General features: G+C 40.5%; 1 protein-coding gene across 3 annotated transcripts in view; it reads left to right on the top strand.

Moving 5' to 3' along the window:
• The window catches only part of AFAP1L1 (actin filament associated protein 1 like 1), a 131,787-nt gene that overhangs the window by 58,933 nt on the left and 46,636 nt on the right, over positions 1 to 26,218 (top strand). For all 3 annotated transcript variants that reach the window (XM_089659453.1, XM_089659452.1, XM_089659454.1), the window contains exon 2: positions 25,133 to 25,261. In XM_089659453.1, coding sequence (XP_089515579.1) covers positions 25,133 to 25,261 — 129 coding nt within the window. The remainder of the gene's footprint in view (positions 1 to 25,132; positions 25,262 to 26,218) is intronic.

Here is a 26,218-nt window from a genome sequence, read left to right as displayed (position 1 = left end):
CACTAGTAAAAAAAAAAAAAAAAATCATATTTATTTATTTTTTTTTAACTGTGTTTCTTGTTACTATCCATAACTGACCACCAAAGAACAACCCAAAATAAATTTTCCAGCTCCTGACGATCACAGTGATACCATATATGTGTATGTTATTTGTTGTTTGTACCTGTACTACAGCCCAGAAACAATATTATTATTATTATACAGTATTTACAGTACAATAGTGCACATTTTGTTTTTTTTACCTAAAACACACAGACACTGGTACCAATTTAAAACAAAAACCCTGACCTTGACCCAAACACTAATCCTGGCACTGAGCTAGATCAAACCTTGATCTATGTATTTTTTCTTTATATTTTTATATTTATTTTATTTATGTTACAAAGTTTTTTTTTTTTCTCTCTGCAAGGAAAGAGAGAGAGATACAATGTAGCTCTCTCCTCCATTCAGAGAGAGAAAAAAAAGGGGGGCATTCTTGACAGTGTCTGATCACTGCGATAGATAATTAGAGGCTATCACAGCGATTATGTGACCCAGAATCGGGAGTTCCGAACGTTACACTGTGCAACGTGCTCCCAGCAAAAAAAACAGAAAAGGCCCAGCTTTGTGAGGCCGCATATTTGTGTGATGTCGGTGTCAAGGGGTTAAATAATACACCAGTTCAGGCCACCAGCATCTAGATCAGTTACTTTTTTTTCTTTAGCACTGTCGAAGATCGCTTCAAAATATTGGTACTGTACATTTTTTCTTTCTTTAGCATCATCCCGGCCCTGATGAAGGGAGCCTGTGCATCCCCCAAAACTTGTTGGCTTTAATTGAATGTAACTTTTATAATATGTCTGCTACTTTCCTACCTGCATACAAGCTTACCCAAGTCATGGACTGAGCTGCAGCTCTTACTCCCTAGAAATTGTTCTAAATAAAAATGTATACTTTTTATTGGAACAAGACCTGATGGGAAATTTTCCAGCAGGGACACCTGTTAATAAGAGGTTTCCTCTCACTTTGAAGAATTTCCACGCAGGGCCTGTAGTATCTCTGGGACAGGAAGTAAATAAAGTACCCAACGGGAGAAGGAAAATCTGCCAGGTTTTTCTTTTTTTATTTTCGAAGGGTCAGCAACATTTCTCCAGATTAAGTATTCTTTTCATTAGCATTAGACAATAGTTTGCTTTCAGTTTTTGCATGCGTAGTTGTACCGCTAATGGAAAGTTAAAGTGGACCTTCACTCTCCAAGTCAAAAGCTTGCACTTCATACCTTAGATCAGGGGTCTCCAAACTATGGCCCTCCAGCTGTTGAAGTACTACAAGTCCCATCATGCCTCTGCCTCTGGGAGTCTTGCCTGTGGCTGTCAGTCTTGCAAGGCCTCATGGGACTTGCAGTTCCTCAACAGCTGGAGGGCCATAGTTTGGAGACCCCTGCCTTAGATCATCACCAAAGCATAAACTTCAGGCCTCGGATCAGCCTCAAACCCCATACCTGAAATGCAGGAAACTGCTGTAGGCATGTAGATGGGTTTCTTCCACACCACATGTTGATGTCCTCTGCTGCCAGCTGGCTTTCAGTAACCTCAAGGAGGTGGGTGGACCAGGCTTTGTAAGTGACAGCCTATTAAGCTGTCAGTAGGTGCCAATGGCATTGCATACATACCCAGACTCGTGCTGGGGGTTTCTGATGCTTGTTCTATTCTAACTTAAAAAAAAAACATTTTTGCTATAAATATACTTTTAAGAGATTAAAAAAAAATGGTTTGCACCTCTTATGCTATGATACTGTATGAGATGGTAATTGTAAAGCTTTTTATTTATTACAGGTACCTTTTTTATAGGGCCATCAATGTACACAGCTATTTACATATATTGTACCTTCACATCCGTCCCTCAAGGAGCTTACAATCTAAGGTCCCTAACTCCTATTTAAACATATTATTGCCAGTTTAGACATAATCCAATTAACCTACCAGCATGTCTTTGGCATGTGAGAGAAGATCCACACAGGCACAGGGAGAACATGCAAACTCCATGCAGGTAGTGTCATGGTCGGGATTTGAACTGACGACCAGGGGAGGATTGACAACTCCTGGGGCCCCCGGGCAATAGGGGATCATGGGGCCCCTGTGTCCTCACTCACACTCAAACCACACCCAAAAAAGCCTATGAAAGGTACTAGGGGCATCTCATGGGGCCCCCTACTAACCCTGGGCCCTCGGGCAGTGCCCGAGTGCATGAATGGTCAGTCCGCCCCTGCTGACGACCCTAGTACTGCCAGGCGGAATGCTAACGTGGCTTGCAATAGCTGACCTAATCAGCATTGTCCCCCCTGGAATAAGGCTCACCAGTGGTATCTGCCATTGTTGCTCATTATCCCCCCCCCCTCTCCCCCCTCCTTTTGTTCTATTCAGATCAACATGCATGCTCAAGTCAAGTGCTGCTGTTTATTGACCTGTTGCTGTTTATTGACCCATGACATTGATCCTAGAGCGTGAGGGCTACATTGTGCCCCATCCCCCTCACGATTTCCTCAAATGCTATTTTTAAACAGAAACATATGGTAGATATTAAAAACAAAATCAGGATGGTGCCTAAATATATTCATGAAAACACAATCCACTTCTTGTAAACTTGTAAGATCCAGGCAGGCTGTGAGGCAGTACACATGAGCTGGCCATAGGAGAAAGCCGAGGGAGCAGAGAGATGACTCCTCGGTGTGATGCTGCTTCTTCATTATCCATTCAGCAGACCTGGGATAGGCATTGACCTGACTTGTTGGTTCTGCAAGGGATGAGAATCTGGTTGTGCTGTCTTGCAGGGTTACTTAATGGAGAAGTATGGGATTTCTTTTTTTTTTTTGTAAAAAAAAATCATACTTACCTTGGTGGATGCAGTATCTGTCCAATGATGCATCTGTCCCCTGCTGGCTCTAAGTCTAGGTTCACACCTATGTGTTTTCTGCTGCATTTTGCAGAAACACACAGCAGTCCATTTAACATGATTTCCTATGGGACAGGTTCACATCTCCGTGTTTTCATCCGGCGCGTTTTATGGAAAGGGTCAGGGAATTTTTTAAACCCAAAACGCTGCGTTTTTGGTTCTATAAACCAGTGTTTCTCAACCTTTCTTTTAAGTCAAGGCACCCTTTAAAATTATAGACAGTTCTGAGGCACCCTTTAAAATTATTGATAGTCTTGAGGCACCCCATTCTATAATGTTAAAAACTATTCTAATACAATATCCACACATGTAGGACACTCAACATTAGAGGTGATTTATTCTTCCAAAGCAAATACACTTTTACACACTGGTACTGAATAGTATTCCTGCGTTTCTCTTCTTCCTCGCTCTAATGTGCCAAGGCACCCCTGAGGAAAGCTCAAGGCACCCCAGGGTGCCTGGGCACCCTGGTTGAGAAAGGCTGTTATAGACCTCAGTGGAGACGCTGCAGAAAAGCATATCGTGTGTTTTTGATGCATTTTTTTATGCGTTTTTATTCTGCCCAGCAACAAGTTGGGAAAAGAAAAGCGTGTAAAAACTCGAAACGCACCGCAAAAAGCACTGCAGAAATGGATCAAACACAAACTGCATAGGTGTGAACCTAGCCTAAGTGTGGGAACTCATCGATCACATGACCACTGCGTTCTCACAGCCACTCTAAGCAGAGAGTGGAGACTGTAGTGCTAGGATGTGGCTCAGGTTCTCAGCGAAGTGCTGAGAGGCTGATTCAGGTGCCACACCAGACTTTGGGGTGGATCCTTACTTTAAAGTCGGGGGCTTTCTCCAGCCTGAACTGGCTGAGTGATGTCAGCCAACAGCGGACTTCAGCCTGCTGTCATCTAAAAACAAGTCACAGGAGTGCAGCAAGATTTGCATTCCTATGATCCACAGAAGGACAGCCAATAGAGTTTTGGCTGTCCTCCTCCTTTTTTAAATCACAAAACTGGCTGAATCAAAAATGCTTCAGCCAGTAAACCAGATTCCTTATATGTATTTTACTTGTGTATTTAGCTGTTTGCCTGGAGCTTTAAGACCTTCCTGTCAACCAGGTATAGCCAATTAAATGTTATCTAGAATTCTTTTTCAGAAATACTGAAACGCCCTAATTATTTTGCTCCCCTCATTAGTGTAAACCTAAATATCCCGATAATGATTGTATTTTCCCACATGGAAGAAAAATGTATTTGAAATATATTTTAAAAATATTCTTCCCGAATATATTGACATATATTTGAAATGCTACAATTTTGGCCATATTCAATATATTTCAAGAAATAAATATATATATACTGCACGTTGAAATGCGTTTTTTATATATTACAAAATATATGAAAGATTTATATATTTTTAAAATATTTTTTTTAAATATATACTTCAGATTTTTTTAACATATAAAAAAGTAATTTTAACATATTTTTACATATATTTGTAAATTCCAAAAATTTAGATTTTTATTTTTAAAGACATACAGTATTTTTAAAAATATTTTTCATATATTTTGTAATAAAAACGCATTTCGACATGCAATGTGTGTGTATATGTATGTATGTGTGTGTGTATATAAGAGTTGTGTTGAAAATAATAGCAGTGTGTTGAAAAAAAGTGAATAAAGCTCAAAATTCTTCTAATAGCTTTTATTTCCATACACACAAACGCACTGGGAACGCTAATTTGAATCACTTAATTAATATTTAGTTGTATAAGCACTGTTTCTGAGAACTGCTGTACATCTGTGTTGCATGGAGTCAACCAACTTCTGGCACCTGTGAACAGGTATTCCAGCCCAGGATGATTGGACTACATTCCACAGTTCTTCTCTATTTCTTGGTTTTGCCTCAGAAACTGTATTTTTGATGTCACCCCACAAGTTTTCTATTGGATTAAGATCCGGAGATTGGGCTGGCCACTCCATAACGTCTATCTTGTTGGTCTGGAACCAAGATGTTGCACGTTTACTGGTGTGTTTGGGGTCGTTGTCTTGTTGGAACACCCATTTCAAGGGCATTTCCTCTTCAGCATAAGGCAGCATGACCTCTTCAAGTATTCTGATGTATTCAAACTGATCCATGATCCCTGGTATGCGATAAATAGGCCCAACACCGTAGTATGAGAAACATCCCCATATCATGATGCTTCCGCAACCATGCTTCACTGTCTTCACAGTGTACTGTGGCTTGAATTCAGTGTTTGGGGGTCGTCTGACAAACTGTCTCCGGCCACTAGACCCAAAAAGAACAATCTTACTTTCATCAGTCCACAAAATGTTGCGCCATTTCTCTTTAGGCCGGTCATTTGCTGTTTGGCAAATTGTAACCTCTTCAGCACGTCTTTTTTTCAACAGTGGGACTTTGCAGGGGCTTCTTGCAGATAGCTTGGCTTCACATAGGCGTCTTCTAATTGTAACAGTACTCACAGGTAACTTTATACCTTCTTTGATCTTCCTGGAGCTGATTGTTGGCTGAGTCCTGGCCATTTTGGCTATTCTTCTATCCATTCGAATGGTAGTTTTCGCTTTCTTCCACGTCTTTCAGGTTTTGGTTGCCATTTTAAAGCATTTGCGATCATTTTAGCTGAGCAGCCTATCATTTTCTGCACTTCTTTATATGTTTTCCCCTCTCCAATCAACTTTTTAATCAAGCTACGCTGTTCTTCTGAACAATGTCTGGAACGACCCATTTTCCTCAGAATTTCAGAAAGAAATGCACTGTAACCAGCATGTACAACATTTGCTGCCTTCCTTCCTTAAAAAAGGGCAATAATTGCCACCTGTTTTTCAAAGAATGAATGACCTCACTAATAGAACTCCACACTGCTATTATTTTGATTATGCCCCTTTCAATTAGCACATCAATTACACAGAATCAGCAGCATGCATGTCATGACTGTTGGGTCTGTTGGATTTCTATTACTCTACTACACCTGCTAGTAAATTATTTGCCATGTAGAAATATCATTTCTACCAAAAACAGTGATTGATCAGGTTAGTGATGTCTGACTGCTATTATTTTGAACACAAATATATATATATATATATATATATATATATATATATATTTTTTTTTTTTTTTCTTTTTTTTAAATATATTGAATATGACCAAAATTGTAGCATTTCAAATATATGTCAATGTATCTGGGAAGAATATTTTTCAAATATATTTCAAATATATTTTTCTTCCATATGGGTTGGCACCTTTTTAGTTAGAAGTTTTGCCTTGGCTGGTGGGTTTTAAAGCTTTAGCCATGTGCTTGGGTTGACAGACTGGCTGCCACGAACAGCCCTTTCCTCTTACAATCATTCTTCCTCTTTTGGAGGGAGGGTGAAAACCTTTTCATTGATAAATCCGTGTCATTTGGAGTCTAGAGTAAATGTTGGCGATTTCTTGATGAAATGTGCTGAGTTCTGCTGCAGTCACTGTTTCACTTGGCTGGCAGGAGCTGGAAGGAAACAGAAGTTCTGCCTAGATAGATATACATTAGCTGCTGATATGTTTACAGCCGGGGAGGCAGGAAGGGCAGTGGTTGTAAGGTGGGGGTGAAATGTTCATTTACATCCAGCACAGTAGCAAATGTGCAAAGAAACCCAGATTGGGTCATCCAGAATTATGTCACCAGTGTTTAAGCAACCGGCAGGATTGACATAAGTAATCAGACATGCGTGGGTATGTGCCAATTATTTTAAAAGGAAGTAAGAAGCCAAAATATAATACCTTTTTTCATTCACAAGGAGAGGTTGGTGAATAAAGTTACAAAAAAATAAAACCATGTACTGGATTAAAGTACATGCAAATCCTAAATCTATTTTTCAATACGGTTGGCATTATGTCTCACTGTATACAGTTTTTCTTAAACCAGCATTTTTTTCTGAATCTTTTGCAAAGTTTCTTACCTGGAAATCCTGCTAGTAACTGCACTTCCTGTTGCAGGCTGACAACGCCAAGCTAATTAACAGCAGTGCTGTCAGTCTAACATACCGGCGCCTTCAGTCAGCACTCAGGCAGCCTATTTATTAGACTCCATTGGCAGCCTAAAGGGCAGCTGAAGATGAGACTGACAACACTGTTGTTAAAGAATATGTAAACCCAACATTTCATATCCCTGATATGTGCCTGCTGTAGCATGTACTTGTATGAAAAAGTATCTTTTTCTCTTTGTATAGCTTCCTTTTGTGTAAAATCCCTGGTGTTCCTGCCAGCCTCTGCTTTCCTATTATAAAAACTGACCACAGTTGGCAGGAAAACACAGTGTGGTCCATTTTTTGGCCTGCTCTCTTCCAATGATCAGACTTCTACTGTCATGCTACCCTTGCACAGCCATTCGCTGAGAAGATCAGTGTCCTGCTGTTTCTCCTTTATAAAAAAGGTGTTTTTATGTTTTTTTTTTTCTCTATCTATACACAAATGTTTTGTCTTTCATTTCTTTCTTAAACTGAATGGGTTTTTTTACAAGGTGATGGTCTACATTATACCTGTGAAGCTGTGGCTTGGTGTTTTTTACCTTTTTAACAGGTAGTGCTGTTACTGGTATGACATCCAGAAAAAAAATGCAAGAGTCATAAAAAATAATTGCTTTAGAAAACAGCAAGACATGATGCCAAATATACTGAAAATTACATATGCTTAAATTAGTCAGGCAGCACATAAAGCAATGATAATGTGAAAAGTCCATAGTAACAATAGTAGTCAAATCAGTTAGGAGATTATTTCAGACAGGTTCTTCATCAAGCATAGTGGATAAATGGTTAGCACTTCCGCCTGGCAGTGCTAGGGTCGTTGGTTTGAATCCCAACCATGGCACCATCTGCCTGGAGTTTACATGTTGTGCCTGTGTGGGTTTCCTCCAGGTGCTCTGGTTTCCTCCCACACTCCAAAGACATGCTGGTAGGTAAATTGGCCCTAGTATGTGTATGTATGATTGTGAGTTAGGGACCTTAGATTTTACACCCCTTGAGGGTTAGGGATTGATGTGAATGTACAATATATATGTAAAGCGTTGCATAAATTGACGACGCTATAGAAGTACCTGAAATGATAAAATAAGGATCTTTGTACCAGCTTACTAGTGATAAGGTCAATAGTAGCAGAACAAATCTGCATAAATAAATGTGTAAATATGCGTTGATTGTAGGAGAAATTATTTTGAAATTAAACTTGTAGCTCTATTTTTCCAGTTCAGAACTACAGTACTTACAATATTGTAATGATCTTTTTTTCATAACTGAAGAAGATTGTAAAACAGTGCCACCTACATGGTTTATCATAGCATTGCATTCCAAAGAGAATACAAAATATAATGCAAGTTTCTGGTATTATGAAAGACTCTGAATATCCAGTCTTAAATTATTAGAATTGTGTAATTTTACATATAAAATATTTGTCTTTACCTCTTTATTGAACTTTATCACTGTGACTAAGGCTGACAGGGGTAAGAGGCCACCTAACGTTTGGCAGTTAATACCCCACCAATATACAATGCTGTGAAGCAATGCATAAGGACAGACATCAAATGCCAGGCTTCAGGTAATCCTCCTGATGAAAGCTAAAGTTTCAGAGTTATGCCTTGTTCACATGATGGGAATATCAGACCAATGATTGTCCGTTTTTTATTTTTTTTGCATGCTAGTCTCCATATTGAAAATGAAGAGGTTAATCACACCATAGAGGCGGCATACAAAATCCTCCTCTGCTGGTATTGGGTTCCGGCTCGCATTGCTCACTCGAACCTCTCATGTAGTGACAGATGTTTTAAGGGCTGTGGCCTATGTGGTGCTATGTGGAGATTAGATTCCTACATGGTGGTCTTACCCCTGTCTGGTGGGCTTCTGGTCAAGAGTCTATGACCTCCTCTCAACCCTATTTCACACTTCCTTCCACAAGGACCACTGGCACACACTTCTCCACTGCCCACTCCCTGGCCTTTTCTTCCACCAGCAAAAACTGGCCACATACCTCTTCATAATAGCAAAGTGTGCCATTGCCAGAGCTTGGAAGAAGCCCACTGTCGGTTTTGCCAAGATGAAGAACATTTTGACCATTTTGAACCATTTTGAGAAAATGTCCAGCATACTCACTCCATGACTCCCACTCCAAATTCCTCAAAATATGGAACCCATGATGGTTTTATGCTCTTCCCACTCTGCCCCCAACTAGTCTGGGTATCCCAGTCGACTAGGGGATGCTCCCGCTTGCAGGCACCTCCTCTTTCTTCTATCTAACATCGCTCTTTTCCTTCTTTCTGCCTCTTCTTTCCTCCTCCACTCGTTCCCTCTTCCTTTTCCTCCCCCACCCTCATTGCCACACCACAAAGCTGTACTGATTAAATGAAAATCATACGATCTGGTATCATACAAGAAAAGTTTTCGTGTTTGTCCCTTCAGTTAATTTGTCCCTTCATCAGTGTTTTTCATCTGATTTTCTGATTGTGTGTACTAAGCTTTAGGCTGGTCATACACAAAAAGATTGGGCTGGACATGAGAATCCATAGACTCCTTCTTTCACACTAAACCGCATGGATGCATCTTCCACTGCTGGCTATTGAATTTTGACAGCCGAAACCTGCAGTTGTAAGAATTCCTGAACAATGACTGCAGCTGAAGTCTTGGTTCAGACAACGTTTTTCTGCCTGGCTCCTTTGATTTTTTTCAACAGTAGTTTGTTGTGGTTGGTGATGTCAGCAGGGCCAACTTTTTTTTTTTTTTTTTTTAAGGTCTGGCATATCAAATAACAGCAATGTTTTAATATGACTGCTGCATGAACTTGTGATGTGAAGTGATGGAGGTTTGAAACCCAAGTTCCAAGTCTGCATTCTCCTTACCCAGAAGTTATGGAGGTTTGAAACCCAAGTTCCAAGTCTTCATTCTCCTTACCCAACTTTTATGACCTCGTTACAGGGTCCTTAGGAAGCAATGCATTACTCCAGGGATACAGAATTTTCTATTTTTACATGAAAGTACTTGTACCATGGGGTTCACCAACACTAACTTTCCTTTTTTGTTGTGTGGGAGCTTTGTTCACACATCTGCCCGCTGTGATCTGCTCAGTGCCTGCTTCAAACACACATATGAACTGTCTAGCACGTTCTTTAGTGCATGGTGGGTTTTTGGCCGCATGTGGCCCTCTCACACCTTTGAAGTGAACCAGGCTTCATTCAAGCTATATTCATTGGCATTCCTTAGGTCATTTTTGCAGATGGACACTTCATAAAATGGTTTGTGGAGCCCTTCTCAAGGACAGAAAGTTGTAAGCTGCATTTGTTACGGTCAGCTTTTCCTAATGTTAGGTGGGTGTATTCCCAAGTAGACATAATTTGGCCTCCTCCAATTTATTTTACTTTGCTTAATCAACTGTTTTCTTTTTTATTTGCATGCCTGCTCCTTAAGATCCAGTCATCTTTACCAGTTGTGTGCAATGTGCAGTGACTCATACACTATATTGCCAAAAGTATTGGGACACCCCTCCAAATCATTGGATTGAGGTGTTCCAATCGCCTCCAAGGTCACAGGTGTATAAAATCAAGCACATAGGCATGCAGACTGCTTCTACAAACATTTGTGAAAGAATGGGTCACTCTCAGGTGCTCACTGAATTCAAAAGTACCGTGATAGGTTGCCACCTGTGCAATAAGTCCATCCGTGAAATTTCCTTGTTACTAAATATTTCACGGTCAACTGTTAGGGCCTGGTCTGTGCACATTTCGGCACGGTACCTTTTTTTTTATTTTATTTACTTTACTTTATTTATTTATTATGCACTCCCACGTTTGTCACTTTTTTCTTTGCCTTATGTGTGTGTTTTTCACGGATGGAGGGTGTGGGTCCTCGGGCCTACCCTGAAGTCTAGGGGGAGGATGTGTGGCCATACGGTTCCTTCCTCCCCTGATCCCTAGAGGACTCTTCTTCGGGAGAGTCCTCTTGCCTAGTACTGAATGTCCGGCTTCGGCTGGGCATAGGGAACGGTGGTCCACCAGGCCTTTTGGCCAGGAGGACCAAGTGGGAACCTTGTCCCCGTCAGGAGCTTCGTGCCCCGGGGGATCAGGGTAAGCGGTCCAAGCCCCTTTAGGGGTAGGACACAGCACACCCCTAAGTGCACTTTTTGTGTGGTGTTTTTGCACTTGCACTTTTTTGTGAAACACTTACGGGTTTTTCGTTATAGTTGCACGTTTGCGGACTTAATAAAAAAAAAAAAAAAACTGTTAGTGGTATTTTAACAAAGTGGAAGCAACTGGAAACAACAGCAACTCAGAAAAAAAACACCCAATAGAAACCCCCAAGAACATAATCACATCCCTATGAGCATTCAGACCCAGAGCTACAAACCCAAGAGTGTTCACAACATAGCTACAGAATGTACCTTCACTATTCCTTTTTTTTTTTTTTTTGACTTTACAAACACAACTTGTTTAGCTCTTTCCAGCATATCTAGTAATAGTTAGTCATATCATGTCCCTGGACAATAACATCTGCCTTTTCCTGAGGTGTTGGTGCTACCTGTGTGCATATAAAGGTCAAGTTGTTCTGACACTCAATAGAACTGAAGAAGTAGCTTGGATTAGCCATGAAACATATTCAACATTCTAGGACAAATGCAGTTCAATGTGACCAACTACTACTAAATATACTATGGCCTGGAAAAATGAGAACTTTCCCAGTAAATTGAGAAACACTCCTCTAAGAGCCTTTTGGGTTCCATTATCCACATTGCAACACTGGCCATTCACTGTAAGGCTGGTCATACACTATACAATTTTCTTTACTTCAATCATAGGCTGAAAAAAAGAAAATTGCTTAATTCTCCATCAGCACAATCATTGTTGATGGAGGAATCCCTCCCGCAGCGCTCCTGTATTCTGACAGTGCAAGGTTTCCTTAAGGTCACCTTCCAATAGCCAGTGGCATTGATCGTATGGAAAAATCCTGACAGTGGATTGAAATTTGTCTGCTGCTGAAGTAAATGAATTTAGAACAGTCTATGGCTGGCTTAAAGTGGTTCTAAAAGCAGAAGATTTTATACCTTTAATACATTCTATGCATTAAGGTAAAAACCTTCTGGGTGCAGCCCCCCCCCCTCAGTCCCACCTTATACACACCTGAGTCCCATCTCGATCAGCTCTCCCAAGTCTGTCTCCTCATTGGCTCACACCAATGCTCCTGCTGCTGTCAATTACAGCCAGTACGCCAATGAGGAGAGAGCGGGGGCCGGGCCGAGCCCCGCTCTGTGTGTGAATGGACATTGACCATTCACAGGAGCTTGGCTCGCTCCTGAGCCTGCTCGAATGCTCCAATAGCAAGAGGTAACAGAAGACAGGACTGCTGGTGGGGGGGAAAAAAGGAGGATCAGGGCTGCTCTGTGCAAAACCATTGCACCGAGCAGGTAAGTATAACATGTTTGTTATTTAAAAAAAAAAAAACACAAACCTTTTAGTATTACTTTAACTACATGCCGCCCAGCCACTGTACATATATGGCGGCAGGGCGGCACTCGCAGGCAAAACCACGTTTTAAGACGTGTGTTTTGTAAACAAATAGGGGGCGCGCCCGCCCTATCTGTCCCGCCGATCACCGCCGCAGATGTCAGTCGCCGGGTCACAGCCGCTCATTATTGGCTATGTTCCGGCGATCGGCGGCAAACAGTGACAGACAGCACAGCTGCAGTAGCTGTGCTGTCTGTCACTTCCCTGTCAGCTCGAGGATGAGCTGATCGAGAAAGAACAGTTTCTCTTTCTCGATCAGCCTTGTCCCGCCCAGTACACACCCCCGCCCCCTAGTAAAACACTCCCCTCACTCCTATAACCCTTCCCTGCAAAATAAAGTTAACCCCTTCCTCCCCATTGCCATTAGTACAGTGTCAGTTTTTTTTTTGCGCTGATCACTGTATTAGTGTTTTTGGGGATGTCAGTGACCCCAAGTCAGTACCCCCCAATGTCAGAATGTCCGCCGCAGTCCCGCCATAATTCGCTGGTCGCTGCCATAAGTCCCTGATCGCCGCCATAATTCGTTGATCGCTGCCATTATTAGTATAAAAAAAACCCTAAAAATCCCAGTATCTTTCCCGCCATTTGTAAACACTATAACTTTCACGTAAACCAATTAATTTACACGTATTGGGGTTTTTTTTTAGCAAAGACATGTCGCAGAATGCATTTTGGCAGAAATTTATGACTAAATTTGATTTTTGCATTTTTTTTTTTACTGGACATGTTTTATAGCAAAAAGTCCAAAATATTGTTTTTTTTTCCTCAAAATTGTCAGCCATTTTTTTTTTATAGCGCAAAAAATAAAAAACGCACAGGCGATCAAATACCACCAAAAGAAAGCTCAATTTGTGGGAAAAAAAAGGATGTAAATTTCATTTATGTACCGTATTGCATGACCGTGCAATTGTCCGTTAAACTAGCGCAGCGCTGTATAGCAGAAAAATGGCATAAGTTGCAGTATTTATACCATAGTTTGTAAACGCTATAACTTCCACACAAAGCAATCAATAATATACACTCATTGGGATTTTTTTTTACCAAAAACATGTAGCAGAATACATTTTGGCCTAAATATATAACCAACTTTGAGTTTACTATATATTTTTTATAGCTGAAAGTAAAAAATATTGTTTTTCTTCAAAATTTTTGGCCTTTTTATGTTTATAACGTGAAAAATAAAAAGCGCACAGATGATCAAATACCACCGAAAGAAAGCTCTATTTGTGTGAAAAAAAGGACGTAAATTTCGTTTGGGTGCAGCATTGCATGACCGCGCAATTATCAGTTGAATTAGTGTAGCGCCGAGTAGCAAAAAGAGGCCTGGTCATTCAGGGGGGTAAATCCTCTGGAGCTCAAGTGGTTAAGATTTCTTAAGTTCAGTGTTGCCGCACACTAAATGGCATAGATAGATGAATTTTCCCTTCTGACAGCCAGCATTCATCAAAATATCTGAACAGTGACTGCAGCTGATTGGATGCAGCTGCTGTTCAGCTGACAATTTTCTGCCTGCCTCCTTCAATTGTCAGATCAAAGGATGTTGGTGCTAGGATGTTGATAGGGACATCCAGAAACCAAACACAATTTGCTCTTTGTGTAGCAGCTTTAAGCTAGCAGACTGACATCCAAGCTCTAATACTACATTTGAAATCAAGTCCTTTCTCCCCTCTTTCCTCCTTATTTGTCCCTCATTTTTGTTTGAAGTATTAAAGTATCAGAAATATTTTATTGCACTTAACCTTTCATCCAGCCTGTAAACTATTGTGTGTGCTATTTTGAAAAGTCAATATAGAAAAAAAGTAATGTTTAAAAAATTATTTTGGGTTTAACCAGTCATCTTTTTTGTGTGTATTTAATTGTTCATGATTTTTGACTCTACACTCAGTGCTGGAATGTGTCCCATCTCAGAAAGTTGGATGGTATGCCAATACCTCTGACTGTATACATTGGACGGCATATGCAAGAATTATCCTCTTTGTCAAAAGTGGGAAAATTGTTTTTAGGCAATAGTAAGTTTAAAAGGTATCCATAGCCTAGATGGGCAGCATATTCTGTCATTTTACTTCATAGAACGATCTAGGATATTATAGAAAACCTGTCAAAAAAGAATGTGCAGTCTTTCGGAAAATACTAAATGCTATCTGTCATGCTGACCCACTGGCTTCAATACTTTCAGTCAATCACTTGGTACAAGCATGCAAATAAAGACTTCAAACTATGTCTGACTTTCTTTAATCTGCTTACCTGTTTTGTGTCAGTGATTTACTAGAAGCCTGGCCACTATCATTTTCAGAAGTTCAGAAATAGCAGCCTCCATATTTATCCCCTAGTAGGTTTTACTTTAAAATGATTAATCAGTCATATGTAATTTGTATAAGCATAAAAAAAAATTAAGGTATCTATTTCAGGTACTTATATAGCGCCGTCAATTTACGCAGCGCTTTAAATATATATTGCACATTCACATCAGTCCCTAACCCTCAAGGGGCATACATTCTAAGGTCCCTAACTTACATTCATACACACACATACTAGGGCCAATTTAGACTGGATCCAATTAACCTTCCAGCATGTCTTTGGAATGTGGGAGGAAACTGGAGCACCTAGAGGAAACCCATGCAGGCTCAGGGAGAACATGCAAACTCCAGGCAGGTGGTGCCATGGTTGGGATAGGAACCAACAACCCTAGTACTGCCAGGTGGAAGTGCTAACCATTTAGCCACTGTGCAGCCTCGCGCACTGGAGCACTTATGGCGCAAAACCAGATCCCCTCGCGCATTCTCCCTCTACAAAGCCACCTTCCTCACCTACACCACCTCCCTCCACGCCGCCAAGCAAGCCTATTTTGTAACCCTTATCAACACCCTCTCCACCTGTCCTCGTCGGCTCTTCTCCACTTTCAAATCCCTGCTCTCTCCCCCCCCACCTCCACTCAGCACCTCACTCACCACCCACGAGATTGCCAATCATTTCCAAAACAAGATTGACACAATCCGTAAGGACATTGTCAACTCACAATCTACCTCTCCACCCAGCCTCCCGCCCTCCTACAACCCCTCTACCCTCCCCTCCTCCAACCTCATAGCCACACTACTACCCCTCGCACACTATCACCTCCCCAACACTCTGCTCCTTCAGCCCAACTACCCCTGAGGAGGTCTCCAAGGTCTTCACTGAATCCCGCCTCACCACCTGCCCCCTGGACCCTATCCCCTCACAGCTCCTCCAGTCACCCCCCCCCCCCCCCATCATTCGCTCCCTCACCCACATCTTCAATCTCTCCCTCTCCACTGGCACTTTCCCCTCCCCTCTAAAGCACACGCACATCACCCCCATACTCAAAAAACCCTCCCTTGACCCCACTGACCTTAACCTTAGACCCATCTCCCTGCTGCCATTCACTTCTAAGCTCCTTGAGTGCCTGGCCTACAATCGCCTAAGCGCCCACCTCACTGATAACAACCTCCTTGACCCTCTACAGTCTGGCTTCCATCCCCTGCACTCCACCGAAACCGCCCTACTTAAAATCACCAACGACCTACTAATAGCCAAAGCTAATGGCCACTATTCTGTCCTCCTGCTCCTTGACCTCCCCGCAGCCTTCGACACTGTCGACCACCCTCTCCTCCTTCTAAACTGTACTCCCTTGGCATCAGGGACGCTGCTCTCTCCTGGTTCTTCTCCTACCTTTCCCAACGCTCCTTCAGCGTTGCCTATAACACTGCCACCTCCCCCTCTCTGTCGGAGTCCCCCAAGGCTCTGTCCTCGGACCCCTCCTCTTCTCCATCTACACCTCCTCCCTTGGCAAACTAATACACTCCCACGGCTTCAATTAACACCTCTATGCTGATGACACACAAATTTACCTCTCCGCCCGCATCGCACACCTCCTGAAGGACATATCAGACTGATCCATTTCCTCAAACTTAACCTGTCCAAAACAGAGCTCCTGGTCTTCCCCCCCACCCCGCGCCCCTCCACATCCTCTCCATCACTACTAACAACGCCATCATCACTCCCACCCACATGCCAAAGTCCTTGGTGTCACCCTGGACCCACACCTCTCCTTCCTACCCCTCGTCCAATTGCTATCAAGATCATGCAGGCTCCACCTCCGCAACATCTCCAAGATACGTACATTCCTCACCCCAGACACTACTAAACAACTCGTACACTCCCTCATCATCTCACACCTGGACTATTGCAACTCCCTTCTCACTGGCCTACCCAAATGAACGCTATCCCCACTCCAGTCGATCCTGAACTCAGCGGCAAGACTCATCCACCTCACCAACGGCTCTACATCCGCCACCCCCCTCTGCCAATCCCTTCACTGGCTGCCAATTGCCCAGCGCATCAAATTCAAACTGCTAACCCTGACTTACAAAGCCATTCACAACGCCACCCCAAACTACATAACTGACTTGATACCCAAATACTACCCTACCCGTGCCCTTCGCTCCTCACAGGACCTCCTACTCTCTAGCTCCCTGGTCTCCTCCTCCCACGCCCGATTGCAGGATTTCTCCAGGACTTCCCTCATCCTCTGGAATTCCCTACCCCAATCCATCAGACTGTCACCTACCCTCTTCACCTTCAGGTGCACCCTGAAGACCCACCTCTTCAGGGAAGCCTACCCCACCCTCACCTAACAGCTGACCTCCTCCACTCCTCCCACCACTTCATTCCCTACAGCCATTTCCTCCTGTACCACTTTCCCCTCCCTCCTAGATTGTAAGCTCAAAAGAGCAGGGCCCTCGAACCCCTCGTGTATTGTATTGTTTCTGTCTTGTCTTATGTTCTGCCCCCTACTATATTGTACAGCGCTAAGCAAACCCTTTGGCGCTATATAAATACTGTATAATAATAATGAATGTCAGAAACATTCATGCAAACTCTGTATTTTTCTGATTGATTACTCATCAGGTTCATCTAGTGGTCAAAATGCGCTATAGTTTTCTGACATACCCCAAAGAGAGAATATACTGCATTTTGGCCACCTGATGGAGCTGATTATACAGGAATTCATCTATTAGAAACAAATAAGGGAAAGCTTCATTTAGCTTGCAGGAATGCTTGTCCAACAAATGTTTTATAAATATACCCCCCCATAGGGGTCGATAAATTTTTTTGCCAAGATATATATTTATTTTCTTAAATAACGAGCCTGCATTGCTTCTCCATTATATGCTTTTTTTTGTTTTTTACTATTATTACTAGTTTTATTACTTTATTGTAGAAGATGACCTGGCTATCTTTTGGAAGTAAAAAGTGCTGAAAACACAAAGGCAGTATGGATGCCAGAGATTGTTGCAGAAATGAATGAGGTCACATGAGCCTTACAGTGAGATGGTATATTCACAGCATTCACAGAAAGTAAAATGAAAGAAATAATGCTTGTGAGATAGACAATCATGAGAAGTCTGTGAGGAAGTCTAGATAGCAGGAATAAAAAGGGGAGTGGTGTGGGAAGGAAAAAAAGTTTTCAGCTCATGGATCTGTCCAGGTGGTGACCCCCTGTCCAGTGCCGGCTCTCACTTTCCCTGTTGACTCTTTTTGTTTTCCCAGGATTGTTTGCTGGAGCTGCTGTGATCCCAGGCTTTGTTTGTATAGCAGGAGTGGCATTTGTTGATTATCACTTCCCAACCCTGCTAAATGCCGAGGTGTGAAGGTTACATCACACTTGTTACTTCCACTATGATGCTAATTACACCACCCACCAGTCACATTAATCTGATTTTAGGGTAGACAGAGACAATTGTGACACAACTAATATGATGGCCAGCACAGTGGCTAAATGGTTAGCTTTTATACCTGGCAGTACTAGGGTCCTTGGTTCCAATCTCAACCACGGCACCACCTGCCTGGAGTTTGCATGTTCTTCATGTGCCTGTGTAGGTTTCCTTCAAGTACTCCACTCTCCAAAGACATGCTGGTAGGGTAATTGGGTCCTGTCTAAATTGGCCCTAGTATGTGTATGTATGTATGTAAGTTAAGGACTATAGATTGTACGCCCCTTGAGGGTTAGGGACTGATGTGAATATACAAAATATATGTAAATATATGTAAAGTTCTGCATAAATTGACAGCTATATATAAGTGCCTGTAATAATAAATACATTTCTACAGGATTGGGTGCCTATGTAGATGTCTTTGAGTTATCTAAAACCAGCCATACATGGATTGAAAGTCAGCTGGTTCAGCAGAAACTGGTCAAATTTCAAACCATGTAGGAGCACCCTATGTACAGAAGCTGATCTACCGATTGACATCTGTACAACCAGCCTGTCGGGTTTTTCCAGATTGATCAATGCTGCTGGCTATGGCTGGCAGCACTGATCGTTGTGTCCTGATGGCAGGGAAGGCTCCCCGCTGCCAGAACACGATAGCAGGGAGGATTCCACCATCCACATTAAAGGTGTGAATGGGGGAATTGGATTATTTTTTTTTCCTTTTAACCCAATGGTTGAATGAAGAAAAATGATGAATGTATGGGCTTCCTTAGTATGCAGTATGCACCTTGGGTACAAAGTATTTACAGATGATTTTGTTACATTAAATAAAGAAAGAGAATCCGCTGAGAGAATTGCTGATATACTGGCCAAAATTCAAGCTGTGGATGGCCCTGTCAGCACCCTACTCAACATTCTTTATTCTGAAAATTGAAAGGGCCTGGCGGGAAACTTGTCAGTTGAACAGTGGCTACATCCGGTCAGATGCGGTCAGTGTTTAAAAGGCTTTCTGACAGCATCAGGCATAGATGTCAGAATACAATACCTGGGAATGCAAATTGCCCAACATCCTTTAATCTGATACTTGATGCCTGTCAGGAAATTGGTTGTACAGAAGCTGCAGCATCCAATCAAATGCAGCTACTGCTCAAGAATTCTGACACCGACAGGTGCCAGGTGGTAGAATACAATATCATCCATCCATGCTGTTTGGTATGGTTAGGGGGAATCAATAGATTTGTTTTGTTCAGTCTGTGGGGTTGAACAAGAGTTATTTTAAAGTGTATGGTCTATACTAGCCACTGTATAAATCAAAACCCCCATATTACATCTTTAACACATAAAAGAACAATTTCCACATAGCATACTTACAATGCTTTTGTTGTAATATTGCTTTTATATAGCAGCCTCTCCTGGTTGCCATTGTGTTCTGCACACGTTATATTTATTAAATGCTATCTACACTGCTTTGTGAAGGCCCATGCTTCAGCTGTCACTTTGTTAGTCCACACTTAAATTTGGAAAATATTTCTATAATCCTTTCACTAAATACATTTACTTAACCAATCTCAATCACCTTGAAGTCCTACAGCCCCCCCCCCCCCCCAAAAAAAATGGCATAAGCTAACTCCCAGTTTTCTGTTTTCCAGCTGTTCAGTCACTCAGTGCCTATCTCTGACATGCCATGATACCCCGTGCTCAGTGGCAGACTGACCATTTGGGCACTGCCTGAGGGCCTGGCGTTTGTAGGGGGCCCAATGAGATGCAAAAAGAGGGGGGTTGTGAAAAGAGATTCACAAAGAAAGTGGCCCAATGAGATGCCCCTGGTACCTTTTCATAGGCTTTTTTGGGTGTGGTTTCAGTGTGGGCGAGGACACGGGTCCCATGATCCCCTATTGCCTGGGGGCCCCATGAGTTGTCAATCTGCCCCTGCCCGTGCTATACCAAAAAGTTGAACTCCAGGCAGTTATAACAAATGAATGTAATAATTGATTCACCATGGGGTTGTTTACTAAAACTTCAGAGTGCAAAATCTGCTTGGGCAGCTGTGCATGGTGGCCAATCAGCTTGTTCAATTAAGCTTTGACAAAAAAAACCTGAAAACCGAATAGTTTTTATGCAGAGCTGCACTAGATTTAGAACTCTCCAGTTTTGGTAAATCAACCCCCATGAGATAAATATTTTTTTATAGGAGAACTGAGCAGAGTGAGAGAGTACAGATCTTCTTCACCAGAGCACCTTGGTATAGTGATAATCTCATACCTCCTAACTGTCCCTGATTTCGAGGGACTGTTCTTGATTTGGAACAAAGTCCCTCTGTCCTCATTTAACCCTCATTTTGGTCTGATCTATATAGTTGTATAACAGTAATGGTGTGAACCTCCTGCGCTCCCAAGTGTATCAACTAAAAAACAAACAAAAAACACACCTGGAGAAGCTGCTAACATTAAATCATATACCAGTGATTGTGTAAAATAAATACAATAAAGAATGTTGCGCTACTCCTTAAGATATATGTACACATAAATAATAAGTGATGTGTAATCACAAAATTGCATCAATTTAAATAAAAATAATAAAAAGTGAAAGTGATATCAATTAATATTAATTATTAATTTGTGCCCATGATTCAATAAATCTATAAAAATAAATTCATATAATGGAAACAAGTAAGAAACACATTTAAATATATACATAAATATATATATAATACCGTGCATATAAAATCACACGTGCTGGGGTGTTCCCACTACACGAGAGGCACGTGTGATTTTATATGCACGGTATTATATATATATTTATGTATATATTTAAATGTGTTTCTTACTTGTTTCCATTATATGAATTTATTTTTATAGATTTAATGAATCATGGGCACAAATTAATAATTAATATTAATTGATATCACTTTCACTTTTTATTATTTTTATTTAAATTGATGCAATTTTGTGATTACACATCACTTATTATTTATGTGTACATATATCTTAAGGAGTAGCGCAACATTCTTTATTGTATTTATATACTTGTATAAAAAATGCACTTTTTTTTCTTTCAAAAAGTGTTTCCCAGTGCTAAACCTTTCAGCCAATTTCTAAATTGTTGCTCTTGTAAACTTCAAAAGTCAGTATAAAAGAATAGTAGTGGTTTAAAGTGGGTTTAACAAATCCATATTTTTTTAATAATTCTTCTTAAGGGGGCATGGAAGGGGTATGTGTCCTATGCCTACATACATTTGCTAATAGGTGTCCCTCATTCCCATCTCAAAAAGTTGGGAGGTATGTAATTTTGCCCTTTATTCACGTAAATCATATGCATCACAATTGGGACCTCGCAGGGTACATTTTTTTTAAGGCAGAGGGAAGGTAGATTTTGCATTGAAAAAGAAATCCTATGAAGTCTACATTTACAGGAGACATTTCACAGCATGCAAAGGACACTACAGGCATTTGTTGTAGTTCTCAGACTTCCATTACTCTGATGCTATCACTATCCATACCTTGTATCATGTTGTGTAAACTTTGTCCTTCCTCTAATACCATCTTCTCTTCCTTTCTTAACATTCCACAAGAAGGTGTAAATAGCCATGTCAGAAAAGGGGATATTAGATACTTCCTTAGCTAATCCATTATAAACAGATTAACTTGTTATACAAAACACATTGAAGACATCTTAAACTGGACAAACATTTTGTGATTCACTACTCTAGAGGATATATGTTCAGAAAGACAAATTCTCCTTCAAATGTCAAAGCAGCCGGGTTTATATTTTAAAGGAGAAGTATAGCCAGGTTTATATTTTAAAGGAGAAGTATAGCCAAAGTTCTTTTGGCTGTACTTCTATGGATCATAGGAGTTCATTTCTGCACTCCTTTGATCCATTGTAGCCAACAGAGGGCTGAAGTCGCTGTCAGCTGATGTCGCAAAGCCTGTCCAGGCTCTGAAAAGATCCCAACCATATGGTCAAGATCCGCCAAAAAACCTGGAATGGCACTTGGCTCAGTCTCTCAGCAATCTGTCGAGAGCCTAAGCCGGTTCTGGTGACAATCAGGGATTTCCCTCTTTGGAGGGATTTCCTATCACTCTTTATTTTGGCTATGGGACAGGAAATGAAGGGAAATTTCCCTAATAGGACATAGATGGCAAAAATAAAACTGACAAGGGTTATAACCAACCTTTACTCAGCCAAAATGGTAAAACAAGTTTAGTTTAGTTCTACTTTAAGCTTCTCCAGGGAACATAGTTTTAGGCTTCTCCAGAAAGTATTAAAAAGTGTACTAAATAATTGTATTATGTATGTACACTGGACTATCAGCTTTCAGATACAATGACCTTTTTAATGACATGATGGGGTTTATTTACTAAAGCTGGAAAGTCCAAAATCAGACTCCCTTCTGCATAGAAACCAATCAGCTTCTAACCTCAGCTTGTTCAATGAAGCTTTGGCAATGAAACCTGGAAGCTGATTGGTTTCATTGCAGAAGGGAGTCTGATTTTGGACTCTCCAGCTTTAGTAAATAAACCCCGATATGTCAGAAGACTAAAGGCACAGTTACTGGAATCCCAACTTTCTATAGGATGCCCTCCCAGACATGCAAATAAAAATGCCTGCAGTATTGTCGGAGTGCAGCACAAAGCCGACCCTCTGAGTAGCTATAGACTTGTTTACAGGTTATAAACATTACTAGCTGAATCAGAGAATTTCATGTCTATGTGCTCAAAGGGCCTTTTCTCTCTCTGAGGGTAATGACTGATTGGATAGGTTAGAAATGCCTTGCAATTTCTCCCCCCAAGATACTCAGGCTGTCATAATAAGCCTGATTGGACAAAGATTATATCTTGGAATATACAGTATTCCTGCACTTTTTTGTTTATTTTACTTGATGCTTTTTTTGTTACCATTTTGTTTAACCCATATGCCAATTTGTTACCAATTTTTTACAGTGCCTTGAAAATATATTTATACCCCTTGAAATTTTCCACATTTTGTCATGTTACAACCAAAAACGTAAATGTATTTTATTGGGATTTTTGAGCTATTTTGCAAAGAAGAATGGGCAAAAATGTCACTATCTAGATGTGCAAGCTGGTAGAGACATACCCAAAAAGACTTGCAGCTGTAATTGCAGCGAAAAGTGGTTTTACAAAGTATTGGCTCATTGAAGCTGAATACAAATGCACGCCACACTTTTCACATATTTATTTGTAAAAAAATTTGAAAACCATTTATCATTTTCCTTCTACTCCACAATTATGTGCCACTTTGTGCCATTTACGTTTTTGGTTGTAACATGACAAAATGTGGAAAATTTTCAAGGAGTATGAATACTTTTCTTTTTCTTTTTTTTTTCTGTCATGGAGGATAATTGTAAATTTTAAAAGGGAAAAAAAAAGTAATATTCTTTGAATATTATTAATAGAAGGAGTAGGAAAGAAAACAATCAGGGCTGAGGGGGAGTTTTAGAGGCTGGGGAGGTATGGGGTTGGAGGGAGGGGATGGGAGAGGGGAAAAAGGACACCAAGAATAAAATTAATATTTGATATATGGATAGATAAATATAAGTGTAATATTAACATGGTTTTATTGGATTATGTATGTGATAAATGGTGTTTTTTGAAAATTTATAATAAAATATTTGAATAATGAATACTTTTCTAATGCACTATAAATCCTCTTGTATCACTTTGTCACCATTTTTATACAGCCTGTATTCCTATTTGTTACAATTTTTATATAGTCTATATGCCACTTTACCATTTTTATATAGCTCGTATGCCTCTTTGTTATATTTTTGTTTTTTTACCATTTCTATAAAACACCTTTTTATAGTCTGTATATCACTTTACTATTTTGTTCAGCCCAATTTCACTTTTTTACCAATGTTCTATAACCCATAAGCCACTTTGTACCATTTCTCTATAGTCCACATGCTACTTGGTTATTATTATATAAGATTTATATAGTGCCAACAGTTTGGGCAGTACAGTTCTAATTCAATATAATACAATGGGAATTAGAGGGCCCTGCTGGTTAGAGTTTACAATCTAAAAGAAAGGGTCAAGTGATATAAAAGGTAATAACCATGTTGGATGAGCTTACTATTTTGTAATGCATTAACCTTTTGCTGTACCTGTTCCTACTGATATGTGAATCTGATAACGTGAATTCAGGGAGAGACTATAGACATAAAACATTGCCAGATGTAAAACACATGCAGACAGTTACCGCTTTGTACTAGGGTGGTGTGTAAGTAGTCTACCCTATGACTGCATTATTAGTCATACAATGACCAGAACCTTGATGTTCAGCCTCTGTAAACAGCTGAGATAAAGCAAATAGCCATGCCTGTCTCTGCATTACTTCTCCAGTACTTAACACTATTCACATTGTGCACATTACACACATTCCACCTGCCACTTTATGCTCTTAAGATAGGCCTGGACCTCCAAAGTGCTGATGTTCAATTTTTTGTGAAAGTTCATGGACTCCTCATTAGACATTTCTGCTTTTCATTATGGAATATGGTCCTCACCATAACCTTTTAAGTGTTCCCACACAAATAAGATAACCCTTGGCCACCTACTATGGTTGTTCCACAGCAAGTCCTGTGGTTATTGTGTTTTGTGTCCTCATGTGTAATCGGCTTAGCAGTTATCCTGGTGTGTTTGTCTCCACCAGCAGTGTAGTATTGCAGTGTAGGTGCAATAGTGTATGGGGGCTCAAATACTGTATATGGTCTGGTACTGAAAGGCTGGGATGGAAGATGTGGTGGTTTTAGGAGGACCTCATCGGTGTTTAAATGTGATCTTCATATATCGGTTTAGTGTTATCACTTGTACAGTACATTTGGTAACTTTAGTGCTATACATCTGGATCAGGCTATCTATGCTTATAAAGCAGAATAGATTGTGCAAGCTAATACCTTGTTTGTTTTTTTTTTCTAGTTCTAGACCAGCTGTTGCCAGAATTGAATGTGCTACTAAAGCTTCTGGACCATGAATTCCTTAGTGCCACCACAAGAGAAAAACAAAGCGCGGTATGCAGCATCTTGCGACAGCTACAGCCTGCTCCAGGTATGAGTGATTTTGCGTCCCAAATGGACACGTCAGATTTGTTCTTTAAAAAAACACTATTTACAAATGCGGCTTGCAAGGGATTTTTGTTTTTGACATTTTTTTTAAATATCACATGTATACTCTTAGATTGTAAGCTCCAAGGAGCAGGACCCTCCTATCCCTCTTGTATTGAACTGTATTGTTGCTGTATTGTCTCCCGTTACATTGTAAAGCGCAGAGCAAACTGTTGGCGCTATATAAATCCTGTATTATTATAATAATAATAATAATAATACTAAATAACAGAATCCTAAAGCATATCTGCTGGACCCGCACTTGTTAGGTAGATGCATAGTATATAGATGTCACAAAAATCTAGCAAAATGTATGCACCTGAGTTGGCCAATCTTGTTCCTGCTCACAATTTGGAACACAAGACCTAGTATGTGTTTAAGTAGGGATCACTGAGATGTATAAATTGAAGATCTATCTAAAAGTAGACTTTTGCTAAAATAAAGTTGTGTTAACACAGGGGAGATGAACACAGAGCTATAAAAATACTTTTCATAGAGAAAAAGCAAGCCTTGAAATTCTGATCAGTGTGTATGGCCATCCCTGGTTCGCAGAAGTCAGTGGCTGCAGTCGATCAGTGTATTCTAACAATGTGACCTCATTTGTGTGGATGGAGGTTAGCTTTTTTTTTTTCGTTCAGCCCTAGAAACGAACTAGACTATATGTATTAGTCAGTTAGGGTTTAGAATATAGCCGTTTTCCGAAATTCGAATTTTGAAAAGAATAGAATAGACCAGAATAGAATAAAAATAAAGGAATAGAAAATAAAAGGAGAAATAGAATATAGCTGTCTTTCGAAATATGAATTTTGAATAGCATAGAACATAACAGAAAAGAATAGAATAAAATATAATAGAAAAGAACAGAATAGAAAATGATAGAAAATAAAGGAATAGAATAGAA

This window comes from Staurois parvus, unplaced genomic scaffold, assembly GCF_062004578.1.
Source record: "Staurois parvus isolate SC_StPar_1 unplaced genomic scaffold, SC_StPar_1.0 ptg001158l, whole genome shotgun sequence".
In the NCBI taxonomy this organism is placed as follows: domain Eukaryota; kingdom Metazoa; phylum Chordata; class Amphibia; order Anura; family Ranidae; genus Staurois; species Staurois parvus.
The sequence above is the reverse complement of the archived record's forward strand: the minus strand, read 5'-3'. Positions and strand labels throughout refer to the sequence as shown.